The sequence below is a fragment of the Macaca fascicularis genome, chromosome 14 (assembly GCF_037993035.2).
Source record: "Macaca fascicularis isolate 582-1 chromosome 14, T2T-MFA8v1.1".
NCBI classification, from domain to species: Eukaryota; Metazoa; Chordata; class Mammalia; order Primates; family Cercopithecidae; genus Macaca; species Macaca fascicularis.
In genome coordinates, this window is record NC_088388.1 from 9,094,360 (window position 1) to 9,113,287 (window position 18,928).

Here is an 18,928-nt window from a genome sequence, read left to right on the forward strand (position 1 = left end):
AATCTGAAGTCAATAGGATGAATAGCAAAACAAACTGCAAACAACAAATACATTTTTTGGCAGGGCATTGCTTTGACCCTGAGGTGACTACAGCATCATCACTGACTCTCAGGATGGAAGAACTCTGAAAGGGCATCTTGTCCACCCACCAACCCAGCACTTGAGCCCTCCGAGGAGGATGCCTAAGTGTGAGCATCTCTAGTGTAGGGGAACTTGCCCCTGGATGCCCACCCCACCTGGTCCTCACCATCCCAGGGCAGCACACTGCATCTTTGGACAGCTATAACTACTTAATAATAGATAACATTTCTTGAGCTTACTAAATACCATGCACTATTCTAAAATGTATTCTTAGGCATTTTATATATATTAACTCATTTAATCCTTGCAACAACCATCAGGTGGATATTATTGTACCCATTTTACAGATGAGGAAAACAAGCAACAGAGAAGTTAGATAATTTAGTCAAGGTCAAACTGTGGGTGAAGCTTGGGTTTGAGACCAGAAATTTGGCTCTAGAGCCATATCCTTAGCCACATACCATACAACCTCCTAACAGGAAGTTCTTTATTAATTGAGCTAAAATCTCTGTCCCTATGGCTTCGTCTGTTCTGTTCCCACTCTTGGGAGAAAAGAGAGGAAGTCTCATCTTTCCCAGTGATTGTGCTTCCCTGCCTTCCCTCAATTATTTCCTTCCAAGTCCTCCAACACTTCCTTCTATGACACAGTTCTGCATCACTTCCCCAACTGGTCATTCTTTGAATGTAAACATTGACAAAGGTACTTTAAAGAAACTTCTAGAATATATTTCCTCTTAAATTAGAAAACATTCTAGAGAGAAAGTACTGGTATATACACCAGATTAAACTATGATATAAAGATAGTATTGGTAGCAGTTTGTCTATAACAAGAGACCAAACAAGGGGAGAGACTGTGAGTCATTGTCCAGAGAACAAGATTCTGAAAACCCCACCCTCGCTGCTGTCCTTTTATCTCGATATATGAATGCTTCTACTTGTGGGAAATCCCCAGGGAGCTACCTGACTCACCACCAAGGGAAACAAGGCCTTCAGTCTCTGCTTATGTGCAAGACTCTAATCCAAGTGGGAAGAAAATCACTCTCTGGCCACAAAACCAGACAGCACTTACAAATCTTTCTTCAGAAGGGCCTATTTTCCCAAATTCAACCAAGATAGATGTTCAAACTAGAACACAGACAAGAAGTGAAAAAGGAAGCAAGAAGGATGGCTCTTGGTCATCGATTAAAAAATGTAATATTAATTAGTGAGAACTATTAGAACAACTCTTACCTGTGCTGGGGCTAGCAAAGGAGTGAAAGCTTCAATCTTATAATGTTCCTTGAGTTCGCTGCCGAGTTCTTCTATCTTACATGTCAGAACTGCAATCCCAGAAGTGGAAAAAAAAATACTATGTTAAGACATTTCACTTGCCAAGAAGAGAAAATACAGCACATTGTAAAATATTAAAGTCAGTCATTTTTTTTATTTTTTATTTTTTTTATTTTTTTGAGACGGAGTCTCGCTCTGTCACCCAGGCTGGAGTGCAGTGGCCTGATCTCAGCTCACTGCAAGCTCCGCCTCCCGGGTTCACGCCATTCTCCTGCCTCAGCCTCCCGAGTAGCTGGGACTACAGACGCCCGCCACCTCGCCCGGCTAGTTTTTTGTATTTTTAGTAGAGACGGGGTTTCACCGTGTTAGCCAGGATGGTCTCGATCTCCTGACCTCGTGATCCACCCGTCTCGGCCTCCCAAAGTGCTGGGATTACAGCCTTGAGCCACCGCGCCCAGCTTAAAGTCAGTCATTTTATAGAAGCAGGAAGGGTGCCTGGACATCTGGCCAGTTTAAACCTTCTAAAATCCTTGCCAATCTTCCGATATTTGGTTGCTGAACCTGGCCTTCCATCTGGCCACAGGAGACCCCACAGCACAATTCCAGGGAATCGGCATGAACCCCACCCCATCCCCAAGTCTGCCCTTTACTCAAGTCCTCATTGAGGTTTTAGGCAAGTCAAGGCCAACCTGAAGAAGGCTTCTTTTTTTTTTTTTTTTGAGACGGAGTCTTGCTCTGTCGCCCAGGCTGGGGTGCAGTGGCCGGATCTCAGCTCACTGCAAGCTCCGCCTCCCGGGTTTACGCCATTCTCCTGCCTCAGCCTCCCGAGTAGCTGGGACTACAGGCGCCCGCCACCTCGCCCGGCTAGTTTTTTGTATTTTTTAGTAGAGACGGGGTTTCACCGTGTTAGCCAGGATGGTCTCGATCTCCTGACCTTGTGATCCGCCTGTCTCGGCCTCCCAAAGTGCTGGGATTACAGGCTTGAGCCACCGCGCCCGGCCGAAGAAGGCTTCTAAGGAAGGAGCCATGAATATCTTTAAGTTGAATTCCTTTACATCGTTCGAGTTTTTGCTGCTGGGAATGGTTATGTGCTTTTTAGCCAAGTGAAGTAACTTGGGGCAATCACTGATAGTATTGCCAGTGTCCCTCCACTACTAGGGATTCCATGAAGACATTACCAACTCATATATTCAAAGGCAACCTTGGAACTTGTTCTACCAGCATAGCTGAAGCTTTGTTACTCTAGACCCTTCCAGGTGGTTTTATATCCACCAGAATTTCAAAGGGAAAAACAATCACCTTCTCGAATGTCTGGGAGCTTCTGAAACATGGATTTGTAGCTCCCTGTTAGTACCTCTGGACACCCCAAGACCTTCAGGCTGATGTTTCCAGCTCCTCCTCTCCCAGACCAAGACACTCCCTGTGCTGAGCCGAAGGAGGTAACCACTTCTCCTCGGTTACTTCTTGAGTTGTATTTCTGGGAGGGAGTAGCACTAATTGGAAGCAAAAAGGATTAATATTACTGTGTTCATATCTAAAGGGAGAGAGGAATAACATGAGGTTATCTTTGGAAATGGGGACTAGAGAAAAGGAAGGTGGCCTCATAGTTTATAAATCGAATCAGTTTAACGGGGTTGGACATACCCAGACCTTTAAGGAATTTCAGGAATGAAGGGTTGAGGAATACCAGGCTGAGGAATACCAAACATTTTTAAAGAAGTTTAGAGACAGAAACGTATTTTAAAAGGTTGTCGTTCTCTTGGCATTAAAACTAAGCAAGGCAAAAAAAACCCCAGATCCTGAATTGATTAAAAGGCAAATTTTAAGTTCCATTTTTCTCTTCTTATGAATTTTTAGCATTTATTGGAACATCATCTGAGCCTGCAACTGTGGATAAGCCAAAACTTGCTGAGCATATATAAAAACTCACAATATGGTTCAAAGTAGAAACAACAATAAAATGAAGTTAAAATTAATCAACTTTCCCCAGTGTCTATAGAGGTGGAGAAGTAATGAATTAACAGTCTGGTGATATGCAAACATTCCCATTTTTCTAGGCTCAACTGCCAAGTTCTCACGTTTCCACTCCCTGACTGGTAAATTACACCTCTAAGAACACATGGATATTGCCGATCTGCTTAGATAACAGTGAAGTCTTCTAATTCTCTGGTTGTAAACACGCCGTACAGAGCTCTATTTAAAACAGGCTTTGTTTAATGCACTGAAACTCTGCAGGAACCAGTTTTATGTGGGGCACCATCGCAATTAATGCCATCATTCTTTCTTTTCACAGAGAGGCTACAGAAAATGAGCTCAATTAATTATCTCAATCTCCAGTGCCACCTCTACCTGAATAATTTAGAAGTTACTTTCATACATTACAAAACCAGTTTCTGCTGTCAGCTTTATTAGTGTGCATTAAAAAATGACTAGGCAGCATTTTGCCAACTTCTCCAAGCTCTTCCCTGGGAAGCTCCATGAGCCATCCATTACAGCAGGCCCTTTAATGCAGCAAGATGCTCACATGAGGACAGCTGTAAACAGATCTACAGGTTTCAGAGCATTGTACTGACATTTGGAGAATATAACTCCTGCAATGGTGCTGGCATGTCCATAAGAGCCATCCCTACATACCCGGTTGCAAAGATGCTCTTGTTAAGCCTAGAAAGCTTTCTTCCAAAAAGTCTGAGAACTCCCCAGAGCAGCAGTAGACCACCCTAAAGTAAAACTGTCCTTCAAAATCCAAATACCGCCAGGCACGCTGGCTCACGCCTGTAATCCCAGTACTTTGGGAGGCTAAGGGGGGGCAGACTGCTTGAGGCCAGGAGTTCGACACCAGCTTGAGCAACATGGTAAAACCCCATCTCTACAAAAATTAGCTGGGCTTTGTAGCATACACCTGTAGTCCCAGCTACGCAGGCGGCTGAGGTAGGAGGATCACCTGAGCCTGGAAGGCCAGTGAGCCTATGATTGTGCCACTGCACTCTAGCCTGGGTAACAGAGTGAAAGCCTATCTTAAAAAAAAACAAAAGAAAAAAGAAAAAAAAAATCCAATAACCCCTCACCTTGAATGACTGCAGAGCTTCTATCACCAGCTTTCTTTTTTTTTTTTTTTTTTTTGTTGAGACAAAGTCTCGCTTTGTCGCCCAGACTGGAGTGCAGTGGCCGGATCTCAGCTCACTGCAAGCTCCGCCTCCCGGGTTCACGCCATTCTCCTGCCTCAGCCTCCCGAGTAGCTGGGACTACAGGCGCCCGCCACCTCGCCCGGCTAGTTTTTTGTATTTTTAGTAGAGACGAGGTTTCACAGTGTTAGCCAGGATGGTCTCGATCTCCTGACCTCGTGATCCGCCCGTCTCGGCCTCCCAAAGTGCTGGGATTACAGGCTTGAGCCACCGCGCCCGGCCAAGAGTTGAAAAATCTTAAGCTCTGGTTCATCTAGAAGTGATCCAAAGTAGAGGTAATGACTCCTGGCAGTTGGTGTTTCCCTAAAGGGTTAATACTACTGCTCCTGAGCCTCATCTTGATGTGGAAGCTCCTAAAAACCCATCTACTCAGCAGAGCACTTGCCTATGGAATTCTCTAATATGAGACGTGTCATTTACGGATTTTAAAAAATTACATATGATCTTTGTGGATTTATGTGCAGTGGTGGCAGAGGGACAAAATACCAATTAAGTCAGTGCAGATTCACAGTGACAAGAAAACTCAGAAACTAGTTGTAACCTGAGTTTGAAACAATAAACAGTTTACGAAACATTATGAACAAAGATACGTGCTTTTCTTTAAAAACAAAACAAAACAAAACAAAAAAAAAACTTTAGATGAAAAGAAAGAAAAAGAAACCCAACAAAAGCAGGTGGAAACCTACTTGCCTCTACTGACAAGACCTGTTAAGACTCTTAGACTTCTGAATAGACAGGTTGTTTTCAATAGAAGGTATCAGTTCCTGATCTAGGAAATGAGCCTTAGAAAAGTGGGTGGAAAGTGAGTTTCCTTAATTACTGTAAGAATCAGTAATTTTCCACAAAGAAAGGGAAAGCAAGGAAGGCAGAGAGCAATAGGCTTTCAAGCCAATTCACTGCAGATGTACATGCCCACCTACAGTTAATAAATAACTCTGCTGCTAGCCTTCCTCAGATAGCCAGAGAAAGGGGAGGGGAAGCCAGCTTTATGGCACTTGAATGAATTATGATCCATACCTTGGAGAGAAACTTGATGGTGAGAGAAGCTGATGGGGGCTACGAGTTGATACACTTCTTTTTGTTAGGGGGGTTTCTGGGGTGGAGATAGTTCGCTTCTGAGAACCCTAGGGAAAAAAAAAAGGAAAACAAAATCTCAGTCCTACTAGACCCAATACTAATTAAGTGTATAGTTCCTTGGAAGAAAAGGGAGAGCATGTCCAAACGAAGGCACAAAACAGGACTGGGTGGGTTCTCTTTTTAAGGACCCATCATCCAAGCATAATCTCAAAAAGAAATCTTCAACAACTGTAACCAACATTCAGGACACTGTCCCTATTTTGAAGGCAATTACAAGAAAGCAAACATTTTCCAGAAAGGACCACCAGGCTGGTAATCTGTCCTGTCAAATCCTTCGTATGTTTACTTTCTGTCCCCACCTCTCTGTTTTCAAACAGATCTGAGTTTTACAATGCATAGTTTTGACCTACGTGTACACATTTTCCTGAGATGGAATGGGATATTACTACTTACTCTGGTAAAGTATACCACACATTTTCAAAGGAAATGACTCCCGGCAGATAACAGATAACAAGGTTGAGCTCATACTAGAAGAGTCAGCAAACACCTCACTGATGGTCACTCCTTTTTTTTTTTTTTTTCCTTTGACTCATCAACAAGAATCCAAAGATAAGCCCAGAATGGAGGCTGAAACCTACAGTCCAGAGACCCATTGCTCCCTAAAGTCTAGGATAATCAACTGTAATAGAGAAAACAAAATCCTTGCCTGGATAGCAGCCAGAAAGCCAGCTAGTCTGCAGCTTTCCTTACCCTAGGGCTCCTCCTGGCTGCAAGTTTAAGAAGTTATACTGCCGAGTGGTCAACTGGTAGCAACTAAAGGACAGAATGCCAGAGAACAGATTCAAAACCATCATTAGGCAGCTGCAATGGAAAATAGATTAAAAAAAAAATCCCTTATTCTACCATCCTGATATAATAACCAGTTTTGAATATTCCTTAATAGTATTTTAATATTTTTCTAGGCCAGGGGTGGTGGCTCATGCCTGTAATCCCAGCACTCTGGGAGGTCAAGGTGGGAGGATCACCTGAGCCCACGAGTTCAACACCAGCCTGGGCAACAGCGAGACCTCACATCTGAGGAGAAAAAAAAAAGCCAGGCATGGTGGCTGATAATTTGCATATTAAGATTACAAATATACAAATTAGTCATAATCTTAGTTTAAATATAAACCTAAGTATTTTATGTGCTGATTTTTTCACTCTATATTAATAATAAATATTTTCCCACACTGTTTTTTTGTTATATATTTTTTTGAGATGGAGTCACTCTGTCACCCAGGCTTGGGCACAGTGGCAAGATCTCGGCTCACTACAACCTCTGCCTCCTGGGCTCAAGCGATTCTGCTGCCTCAGCCTCTCAAGTAGCTGGGATTACAGGTGCCCGCCATCACACCCAGCTAATTTTTGTATCTTTAGTAGAGATGGGGTTTTGTCATGTTGGCCAGGCTGGTCTCGAACTCCTGACCTCAAGTGATCCACCTGCCTCGGCCTCCCAAAATGCTGGAATTATACATATGAGCTACTGCACTTGGCCCAATCTTTTTCCTTTTTTTTTTTTCTGAGACGGAGTTTCACTTCGCTCTTGTTGCCCAGGCTGGAGTGCAATGCACGATCTCAGCTCACTGCAACCTCGGCTCACCGCAACTCCACCTCCCAGGTTCAAGTCATTCTCCGGCCTCAGCCTCTTGAGTAGCTGGGACTACAGGCATGTGCCACCACGCCCAGCTAATTTTGTATTTCTAGTAGAGATGGGAGTTTTGCCATGTTGGTCAGGCTGGTCTCGAACTCCTGATCTCAGATGATCCACCTGCCTCGGCCTCCCAAAGTGCTGGGATTACAGGTCTTTATCCTTTTTAGTAGCTGTGTTATTTGCTTAAATTGATCTACAACGATTTACATAATTCTCAATTGCTGGATTATGGGTTGTTTGTGATTTTTCAGTGATTACAAATAATGCTGATTCTTAGGTGAAAAGTGATTTGGCAAATTAAGATTTTAAATTAAAAAATAAAATAATGCTAAGATGCATATCGTCATGCATAGAGCTTTTCCCATAATTTGAATTATTTCTTCAGAAGAGATTTTTTTTTTCCCCTCTAGGGAGAATTACTGGGTCAAAGGATAGAAAAAGATTTTATGAATTTGGCCAGGGATGGTGGCTTATGCCTGTAATCCTAGCATTTTGGGAGGCCGAGGCAGATGGATCACTTGAGCTCAGGAGTTCAAGACCAGCCTGAGCCTGAGCAACACAGTGACACCGTGTCTTTATTTTTTTTATAATTAAAAAAGAGATTCTATAATTTGAATATATTTTCTCAAACTATCCCTCCAAAAGATTCTCCTAATATACAGTCGGCTACAACACTCTGGGGCCAATGTTGTGGGGCAGGGATATTTCGAGAGAATGACAGTCTGTCTCGCAGGATGTGGCAAGGTGACAGCACTTTGGTAAACAAGGCACAGTCTGGTGTTCCGGTCCTCAGCCTTAGGGCTGAAATCCAATAGTGTTCACCAACTCCAGTCCCAGTTCTCAAAGATGCACCCCCTTTAACCAAGCTCATAAGATTCATTATTAACACTTAATGCTGGTTTCATCATTTTTTCTTTTTTTTTTGAGACGGAGGGTCGCCCAGGGTGGAGTGCAGTGGCATGATCTCAGCTCACTGCAACCTCCGTCTCCTGGGTTCAGGCAATTCTCCTGCCTCAGCCTCCCGAGTAGCTGGGATTACAGGCATGTGCCACCATGCTAGGATAATTTTTGTATTTTTAGCAGAGATGGGGTTTTGCCATTTTGGCCAGGCTGGTCTCGAACTCCTGATCTCAGGTGATCCACCCACCTCGGCCTCCCAAAGTGCTAAGATTACAAGCATAAGCCACCATGCCTGGCTAGTTTCATCCTTCCTTTCTTTCTCTCTCTTTTTTTTTTTTAAATGGAGTTTTGCTCTGATTGCCCAGGCTGGAGTGCAGTGGCGCGATCTCGGCTCACTGCAACTTCTGCCTCCCGGGTTCAAGCAATTCTCCTGCCTCAGCCTCCCGGATAGCCAGGATTATAGGCGCCCGCTGCCACGCCCAGCTAATATTTTTCTATTTTTAGTAGAGACAGGGTTTCACCATGTTGGCCAGGCTGGTCTTGAACTCCTGACCTCAGGTGATTCCCTCTTCTTGGCCTCCCAAAGTGTTGAGATTACTGGCGTGAGCCACCGCGGTGGGCGGTTTCATCATTTTTAATGATAAATGTAGTCAGCAATAGTACCATATTTTCATATCCTAGGGTAAGCACATTCTCACACCCACAGAGAAAATCAAATTATAACCAGTTTATTAATTTACTAGAAATATAACTGGCCAGGGTATGGTAACGTCAAATCACCAGGCTAACGCATTCTCTCCCTGTTAGACAGGGACATGGCAGCCAAATCATCAGCAGATTTATGGTGAACACGGAAGCAAAAGAACAGCTGTCAATTGCACAGGAATATTTAATAGTGATAAGCTAAAATCACTGACATATCATATTTACCTTTATAGCAGAAGGACACCTGTTCCTAAGACCTGAGGGTCAGGCAACCTCAGCCTGGCACTGTTTGTATGGAAAAGCCAACCTTCACACTTTGTCTTTTTTTTTTTTTTTTTTGAGATGGAGTCTCACTCTCTCGCCCAGGCTGGAGTGCAATGGCACGATCTCAGCTCACTGCAACCTCCACCTCCCGGGTTCAAGTGATTCTTCCGTCTCAGCCTCTCGAGTAGCTGGGATTACAGGCACCTGCCATCATGCCCAGCTAATTTTTGTACTTTTGTAGAGATGCGGTTTCACCACGGTGGCCATGCTGGTCTCGAACTCCTGACCTCAGGTGATCTGTCCACCTTGGCCTCCCAAAGTGCTGGGATTACAGGTGTGAGCCACCACGCCTGGCCACACTTTGACTATTTTATCATGCTGCCATTGATGCATGGCCTAACAGTGACTGAATAATTTCCACATGATGGGTACTGTTCTAAGCATTTTATGTATCTCTAGTCCAGACACATAATGTTTGCTTAACATTTCAATCCAACTCATTTAGCGTGGAATTCAGTCACAAACTTTTTTTCTTTTTTTTTTTTTTCTTGAGACGGAGTCTCTCTCTGTCGCCCAGCCTGGAGTGCAGTGGTGTGATCTGGGCTCAGTGCAACCTCCGCCTCCCAAGTTTAAGCAATTCTCCTGCCTCAGCCTCCTGAGTAGCTGGGATTATAGGCACCCACCACCATGCCCAGCTAATTTTTTATTTTGAGTAGAGATGGGGTTTCACTGGTCTCAAACTCCTGACCTCAAATGATCCACCTGCTTCAGTCTCCCAGAGTGCTGGGATTACAGGCATGAGCCACTGCACCCAGCCTCACAGTCACAAACTTTGATTCACAATTTAGTCTCTTAAGTATCTCCATAGCAGGAATGGGATAGCCTAAATATGGGATTTCAGTCATTGAAAGGGTATCTACTTGAACAGTAAAATAAGCAAATTTGTACCTGGCTTACTCATCAGTCTACTGACAGCTGGGTTAGCATGAGTCAGACTCCAAGAATATGATCAATTCTGGATACATAGACAAATTAGATAAAATTCTGGATCTGTGAAGCTGACAACCAGATAAAACTGTGGTGGTCCCATTGGTATTGCAATTGAGACCCTATTTGGAGAGTCAACCACACTCCCTTATTCAGAGGTCTTTTAACAACTATTAATGTGCCAGGGTGCTGGGAAAACAGCAGCAAGTAAAAACAAAGTCTCTATTCTCAAGGAGCTTCCATCTAATGGAGGGAAGGCCAACCAAAACAAAAAAGTAACTATATAACATGTTTGGTGGGCCGGGCACGGTGGCTCAAGCCTGTAATCCCAGCACTTTGGGAGGCCGAGACGGGTGGATCACGAGGTCAGGAGATCGCGACCATCCTGGCTAACACGGTGAAACCCCCGTCTCTACTAAAAAATACAAAAAACTAGCCGGGCGAGATGGCGGGCGCCTGTAGTCCCAGCTACTCGGGAGGATGAGGCAGGAGAATGGCGTAAACCCTGGAGGCGGAGCTTGCAGTGAGCTGAGATCCGGCCACTGCACTCCAGCCCTGGCGACACAGCGAGACTCCGTCTCAAAAAAAAAAAAAAAAAAAACATGTTTGGTGGTAATAAAGCAAGAGAATAATGAGAAAAACAAAGCAAGAAAATAAAACAGAGAAAGGGTTTTGTTCTTTTAGGCAGGCTTGTTCCCTCTGACGAGGAGACACAGGAAATGGACCCATATTTGGCATGGCAGAAGCAGAGAGCAAGGGGCAGCAGGGAAAGAGGACAGAAGGAGGAGGGGCCAGCTCCTACAGAACCTCACACAGGCTGGTTCAAACTTTGGGTATTAGGAGGAAAGATGAAAAGTCAGCGGGAGAGATATGAGCAAGAAAACCTGACCTTTCGTTGGAAAGGAGCACCCTGGCTGCTGGGTGGAGAGCTGGTTAGAGGCGGACACGGCAGAAAGAAGCCAACGGACTAGTTAGGAGGCTGTCCCAATCATTCAGGAGACAATGATGCTGTGGACCTGGTAGTGGCAGTGGAAATGGTGAGAGGTGGCCAGATCCTGGAGAGGGATGTCAGGACTGGTAGCTAAGTTGGACGTGGAGTGTGAGAGAAAAAGGATTTAAGGAGGTCTCCAAGGTTCTTGGCCTGAGCCAATGGAAGAAGGGAGGTGTCCTTCACTGGGATATGGACTCGGAAAACCACTTTAGGGGGAAAATCAAATGAGTTACAGTCTCTCCAATCTTAAGAAACTCTAACAAACACCTCATTATTTCTTTTAATATTATATGTACCTGGTTTTGTGCTAGCAACTTCATGGGGCACATTTTTGACCCTCTTACTCTCCACAGGCAAATCTATTTACCTTCTTTCTTCTTGAGACAGGGTCTCACTTTGTCACCCAGGCTGTAGAGAAGTGGCATGATCTCTGGTCACTGATCCTCCTGCCTTGGTCTCCCAGAGTGCTGGGATTACAGGCATGAGCCACTGCACCCAGCCCTTACCTTCTTTCTTATGATGTAATTTACTTTGAATAATTAAAGCTCCCTCCATGTTTGTGAATTTCTACAAATTTATTTAGTTAGTATAAAGAATAATTACTGGGCTGGGCACGGTGGCTCACGCCTGTAATCCCAACACTTTGGGAGGCCGAGGCAGATGGATCACCTGAGGTGAGGAGTTCGAGACCAGCCTGGCTGACATGGTGAAACCCCATCTCTACTAAAAATACAAAAATTAGCTGGCCGTAGTAGCGCGCGCCTATAATCCCAGCTACTCGGGAGGCTGAGGCAGGAGAATTGCTTGAACCCAGGAGGCAGAGGTTGCAGTGACCCGAGATCGTGCCATTGCACTCCAGCTGAGCGACAAGAGGAAAACTCTGTTGCAAAAAAAAAACGGAATGGCCGGGCGCGGTGGCTCAAGCCTGTAATCCCAGCACTTTGGGAGGCCGAGACGGGCGGATCACTAGGTCAGGAGATCGAGACCATCCTGGCTAACACGGTGAAACCCCGTCTCTACTAAAAAATACAAAAAAAAAACTAGCCAGGCGAGGTGGCGGGCGCCTGTAGTCCCAGCTACTCAGGAGGCTGAGACAGGAGAATGGCCCGAACCCGGGAGGCGGAGCTTGCAGTGAGCTGAGATCCGGCCACTGCACTCCAGCCTGGGCGACAGAGCGAGACTCCGTCTCAAAAAAAAAAAAAAAAAACAAAAACAAAAAACGGAATAATTACCATTACTGAATACATTGCGTAGGGCAATGTAAATTACATCTTTCTTATGATGTAATTTACTTTGAATAATTAAGGCTCACTCCATGTTTATGAATTTTTATGAACTTATTTAGTTAGTATAAAGAATAATTACTATTACTGAATACATTGCACAGGGCCTGATACTTTACCTATTTATTTCCTCTTCAGGCCCTCCAAGATGGGGGATGTTGTGCACTGGCTGTCAGCTTCTTGAGGGCAGAGCCCATCCATGTCTGTTTCGTTCACCACTGTTTACCCAGTGTCCTAGTGCAGTATATAGTTGTTGCTGTATAACTGAATGAATATCCTGATATTATGGATAAGGAAACTGGCTCAGAGAGATAAAACAACTCACTCACTCCAGGTCACCCAGGTCTTCTGACTCAGACTTTGAAGGCAATGCTTTTCCACTACTCTACTTGACCTTTCACACTGGGATCCAACACAGAACTGAATTATTCAATTATAGTATAAAACTATGCAACTATTTAAAAAGGGCAATTATGGAGAAATTATATTTATAGAAATGTTTTATTTTGTGCTAAGAAAAGCAGGATAACTATATGTTTATAAGGACTGCCATTATGTAAAACATTTAGACATATGATCAGAAAGGAAGATGTGTAAGTGGAAATATAGTAGCAAATGCATGAGAGTGGTTGATTTTTTTCCCTCCGATCTTCAAATGTTGTGATAACCTATTTTAAAATGTTACTTGTAAAATGCGATGTCCAAACACTGTTTACTTACCTTTGAGGGTGTGGTGTAAGAGTTCAAGAGAATTTCCTCTTCTTCTTCCACTTCAATTCTAAGAACACTGGTTAAGAAAAACAATAATCGGCCGGGCGCGGTGGCTCAAGCCTGTAATCCCAGCACTTTGGGAGGCCGAGACGGGCGGATCACGAGGCCAGGAGATCGAGAGACGATCCCCGCTAACACGGTGAAACCCCGTCTCTACTAAAAAATACAAAAAAACTAGCCGGGCGAGGTGGCGGGCGCCTGTAGTCCCAGCTACTCGGGAGGCTGAGGCAGGAGAACGGCGTAAACCCGGGAGGCGGAGCTTGCAGTGAGCTGAGATCCGGCCACTGCACTCCAGCCTGGGTGACAGAGCGAGACTCCGTCTCAAAAAAAAAAAAAAAAAAAAAAAAAATCGCCGGGCGCGGTGGCTAATGCCTGTAATCCCAGCACTTAGGGAGGTTGAGGTGGGCAGATCACGAGGTCAGGAGACAGAGACCATCCTGGTTAACATGGTGAAACCCCGTCTCTACTAAAAAAAAAAAAATACAGAAAATTAGCCGGGCGTGGTGGTTGGCGCCTGTAGTCGCAGCTACTCCGGAGGCTGAGGCAGGAGAATGGCGTGAACCCGGGAGACGGAGCTTGCAGTGAGCCGAGATCATGCCATTGCACTCCAGCGTGGGTGACAGAGCGAGACTCCATCTCAAAAAAATAAATAAATAATAATAATAATAATAATAAACTTTCATATAAGGCAAGGGCTAATTGCTAGAAGAAATCTAAATAGGCCGGGCGCAGTGGCTCAAGCCTGTAATCCCAGCACTTTGGGAGGCCAAGACGGGCGGATCACGAGGTCAGGAGATCGAGACCATCCTGGATAACACGGTGAAACCCCGTCTCTACTAAAAAATACAGAAAACTAGCCGGGCGCGGTGGCGGGCGCCTGTAGTCCCAACTACTCGGGAGGCTGAGGCAGGAGAATGGCGTGAACCCGGGAGGCGGAGCTTGCAGTGAGCTGAGATCCGGCCACTGCACTCCAGCCTGGGCAGCAGAGCGAGACTCCGTCTCAAAAAAAAAAAAAAAAAAAAAAGAAATCTAAATATTAGGTAATTTTTACAATTATTATTATTATTGAGATGGGGTTTCCTCTGTCATCCAGGCTGGAGTACAGTGGTCTAGTCTCAGCTTACTGCAACTTCCACCCTCCAGGTTCAAGAGATTCTCCCACCTCAGCCTACCAACTAGCTGCGTCTACAGGCATGCATCACCACGGCCAGATTATTATTATTTTTTTTAATTTGTACTTTGGCCAGGCAGTGACTCACGCCTGTAATCCCAGGACTTTGGGAGGCCTAGGTGGGCGGATCACCTGAGGTCAGGAGTTCGAGACCAGCTGGCCAACATGGTGAAACCCTGTCTCTACCAAAAAAAATTACAGAATTATCTAGGTGTGGTGGTGCGTGCCTATAATCCCAGCTACTCAGGAGGCTGAGGCAGGAGAATCACTTGAGATCGGGAGGCGGAGGTTGCAGTGAGCCAAGATTGCACCATTGCACTTCAGCCTGGGCAAAAAGAGTGAAACCAACTCACACACACATAAAAAATTTTGTCCTTTTGGTAGAGACAGGGTTTCACCTTGTTGCCCAGGTTGGTCACAAATTCCTAGCTAGGCTCAAGTGATATGCTTGCCTAGGCCTCCCAAAGTGCTGGGATTACAGGTCTGAGCCACCATGCCCGGCCTTATTATTGTGTTTAAATTACACATGCAACTACAGACAAATTATAAAATGCAACACGCAGCTTGGTGAAAAAGACCTTCAGCAGAAAAGGATACAGCTCTTGAATGGAAACAATGTCTCTAGCTCCCGCATGGCCACTGTCCTTGCAGGCACTGTGCCGGGCTTTTGATAATCTTTTGCTCAGAAACTGAAAAAGAAAAGATAGTGAACACTGTACTTCATAGTCAAGTAGTAGCAGAGGTGTTTTCCAAAGCCTTGAGATAATAAAAGGTATTCAAAATATAATCAAAGATCTAACATTCCTCAAAGAATTAAGATACATACAGACTAAAAACAAAGACATCCCATTACTGTCTATAACACATAACAATCCTAACAATACCAACTATTTGGTAAAGACTTATCACCTGCTGGGTGATAGTTTTAAGTGCTGTATGTCCATTCTCATCTCTTTCTTTTTTTTTTTTTTTTTCTTTGAGATGGAGTCTCGCTCTATCCCAAGCTGGAGTGCAGTGGCGCGATCTCAGCTCACTGCAACCTCTGCCTCCTCTAGGTTCAAGCGATTCTCCTTCCTCAGCCTTCCAAGTAGCTGGGATTACAGGCGCCCACCACCATGCCCAACTAATTTTTGTATTTTCAGTAGAGACAGGGTTTCACCATGTTGGCCAGGCTGGTCTTGAACTCCTGACCTTGTGATCTGCCTGCCTCAGCCTCCCAAAGTCCTGGGATTACAAGCGTGAGCCACAGCGCCTGGCCCCATTTAATTCTTATAACAATCATAAAAAATACAGATTATTAGCCCCAATGACAGAAGAGGAAACTGAGGCTCAGGAACATAAAGTAGTTTGTCCAAGTTCACACTGGGACTGGAATCTGGGCCTGACTCGAAAGCCCACACTCCTCTCAATAGATCACAGTGCCTCCCCTGTAGAGCAGAAATAGAGAATTACATTATTAGTTTGCTTTCATTCTGTTCTTACCTCATGCTCAAAAGAGTTCAGGATCTCTGAGGTAAGGCCAACTTTATGTGTGCTGGTGCAGAAGGCTATAAGCTCGCCTACCATTCCCTCCTCATTCTGTCCATACTGAACACAAAGCTCTACCACTGTAGAAAGGAAAATTGGACAAGTAAAAACTTAGTTCATTTGTCAAAACTTTCACCTAGAAAAGCAAAAATAATCCTGGTTTACTCAATCAGCGTTTACTCAGAATCTATTAGTGCCAGGCACTGTTTTGGGCAATGAGAAAACAGAAGCATCCTTGTCCTCACAAAGCTCACTATTGGGGGGAAACAGAAGGGGACAAGGGAAGAATCAGTGGGACCAATTAAAGAATCATGGAAAGGCCCAGGTGAGAGATGATGGTAGCTTGGATCAAGGTGGTGGCAGTGGAGATGGTGAGAAGTGGCTGGACTCTGGACAGGACTTTACATACTGGAAGTGAAGCCAGTGGGATCTGCCAACTGAAGGTATAAGAAAAACAAGGCAAGGATGATGCTGATATTTTTAGCCTGCGCAACAGGAAGAGTGGCGTCCCTATTAACTGAGATGGGGAAAAGAGCCGGAGGCACTACTCTGAGGAGAGAGAGGAGATACTAGGAGCTTAGTTTTAGACATGCAGAGTCTGAGGTGCCATTTAGACATCCAACTGAAGACAGCAGGCTGTTGAACAAGCCAGCCTGTAGTTCAGGCAAGCGGTGTGGGCAGAGGTATAAATTTGGGAACCATCAGTAAATACATGGGATACTAAAGCTAGGAGATTCCGGGTGAGATCACCAAGGGAGCAAGCGTATCTAGAAGGGAGAAAAGATCCCAGGCTTGAGTCTTGGGGTGCCTTAGGGCCTCTGAGGATGAATCCGCAAAGCCTGAGAAGTGGTGACACCAGCAAAGCTTAAGAAAAACTAGCAGTAAGCCAGGCGCAGTGGCTCATGCCTGTAATCCCAGCACTTTGTGAGGTTGAGGTGGGCATACTGGTTGAGCCCAGGAGTTCGAGACCAGACTGGGCAACACAGTGAAACCCTGTTTCTATAAAAAATACAAAACTTAGCTGGGCTTGGTGGCTTGTGCCTGTAGTTCCAGCTACTTGGGGGCTGAGGTGGAAGGATTGCTTGAGCCAAGGAGGTTGAGGCTGCAGTGAGCTGTGATTTGCCCATTATACTCCAGCCTGGGTAACAGAGCAAGACCCTGTCTCAGAAAAAAAAAGAAAAAAAAAAAACTAGTAGTGTCTAAGAAGCTAAGAGAAAAATGTGTTTTAAAAAAAGAAAAAATGATAGTGTCAAGTGCTGGTGCTAATTGCTAATTCAAGATGAGGACTGAAAATTCATCACTGGTTTTAGCAAGGTGAAGGTCACTGGTAACCTTGAGTAGAGAAGCTTCAGTGAAGTGGTGGCAACAAATGAACTTATTGAAATGGATTTAAGGAGGAAACATTTAAAGATGGCAAGCCCCCCCCACCTTTTTTTTTTTTTTTTTGAGACAGAGTCTTGCTCTGTCACCAGGTTGAAATGCAGTGGCACGATCTCAGCTCACTGCAACCTCCACCTCCCTGATTCAAGCAATTCTCCTGTCTCAGCCTGCCGAGTAGCTGGGACTACAGGCATGAGCCACCATGCCCAGCTAATTTTTGTATTTTCAGTAAAGACGAGGTTTCACCATGTTGGCCAGGATGGTCTCGATCTCTTGACCTTGTGATCTGCCCTCCTCGGGCTCCCAAAGTGCTGGAATCACAGGTATGAGCCACCGCACCTGGCCGACCCTTTTGAAGTCTGCTCCAATTGGGAAGGAGAGAACTCAAGTGGGAAGTAGGGTCAACAGAGTATTTTAAAGGCAAGATGGAAGCACATTTCTATACTAGTAGGAAAAAAATCTTGTAGCAAGAAAAATAGAAAATACGTAAGACAGGAGAATTACCTGTGATGTCCTTAATTGCGTCAGAAGGAATGGGGTTTAGGACTCAAGTGGAGGGCTTGGATTTTGCTAGGAATATGGAGAATTTTTTCATTGTAATAGGAAAGAAGGCTAGGTATATGTCACAGATATGGGTCAGTGAGACGTAATGGTGGTTGCTGATGGAAGTTTTCTAATCTTCTATTTTTTTCAGCAAAAAAAAAATAGAAGTTTGTCAGCTGAGAGTGAAGGTGGGAGAGAAGGATGTTACAGGAGTAGGTGGAAAACAGTCACCTGGAAGACTCTGAAGAGACCAGGGACCTGGCACCGTGGCTCACGCCTGTAATCCCAACACTTTTGGAGGCCAGGGTGGGTGGATCACCTGAGGTCAAGAGTTCAAGACCAGCCTGGCCAACATGGTGAAACCCTGTCTCTACTAAAAATACAAAAAGTAGGCCAGGCGCGGTGGCTCACACTTGTAATCCCAGCACTTTGGGAGGCCGAGGTGGGATGATCACCTGAGGTCAGGAGTTCAAGACTAGCCTGCTCAACATGGCGAAACTCTGTCTCTACTAAAAATACAAAAAATTAGCCGGGTGTGGTGGCAGGTGCCTGTAATCCCAGTTACTGAGGAGGCTGAGGCAGGAGAATTTCTTGAACCCAGGAGGTGGAGGTTGCAGTGAGCCAAGACTGCACCACTGCACTCCAGCCTGGGTGACAAGAGAGAAACTCCATCTCAAAAAAACAAAACAACAACAAAAAGTAGCCGGGTGTGGTGGCGTGTACCTGTAATCCCAGCTACCCGGGAGGCTGTGGCAGGAGAATCACTGGAACGCGGGAGGCAGAGGCTGCAGTGGCTGAGATCAAGCCACTGCACTCCAGCCTGGGTGACAAAGCGAGACTCCATCTCAAAAAAAAAAAAAAAAAGGGCCAGGCGCTGTGGCTCACGTCTGTAATCCCAGCACTTTGGGAGACCCAGGCGGGCGGATCATGAGGTCAGGAGATCGAGAGCATCCTGGCCAACATGGCAAAACCCCGTCTCTACTAAAAATACAAAAAAATTAGCCAGGCATGGTGGTGCGTGCTTGTAGTCCCAGCTACTCGGGAGGCTGAAGCAGGAGAATCGCTTGAACCCAGGAGGCAGAAGTTGCAGTGAGCTGAGACCACACC

The 18,928-nt window shown here is 45.1% G+C and overlaps 1 protein-coding gene across 8 annotated transcripts in view; it reads right to left on the bottom strand.

Annotated features, from left to right (window-relative positions):
* POLA2 (DNA polymerase alpha 2, accessory subunit) overlaps window positions 1-18,928 on the bottom strand; it is a 39,611-nt gene that overhangs the window by 18,406 nt on the left and 2,277 nt on the right. For 3 of the 8 annotated variants that reach the window (XM_045372127.2, XM_045372126.2, XM_015434472.3), the window contains exons 2-7: window positions 15,854-15,978; window positions 14,969-15,060; window positions 13,150-13,207; window positions 5,550-5,656; window positions 2,650-2,843; window positions 1,312-1,400 (exon numbers count right to left, since the gene is read on the bottom strand). In XM_045372127.2, coding sequence (XP_045228062.1) covers window positions 1,312-1,400; window positions 2,650-2,843; window positions 5,550-5,656; window positions 13,150-13,207; window positions 14,969-15,060; window positions 15,854-15,978 — 665 coding nt within the window. Of the gene's footprint in view, window positions 1-1,311; window positions 1,401-2,649; window positions 2,844-5,549; window positions 5,657-12,548; window positions 12,694-13,149; window positions 13,208-14,968; window positions 15,061-15,853; window positions 15,979-18,928 lie in introns of all 8 variants that reach the window. The other 5 variants (XM_074013219.1, XM_074013218.1, XM_074013216.1 and 2 more) reach the window with 3 other exon arrangements.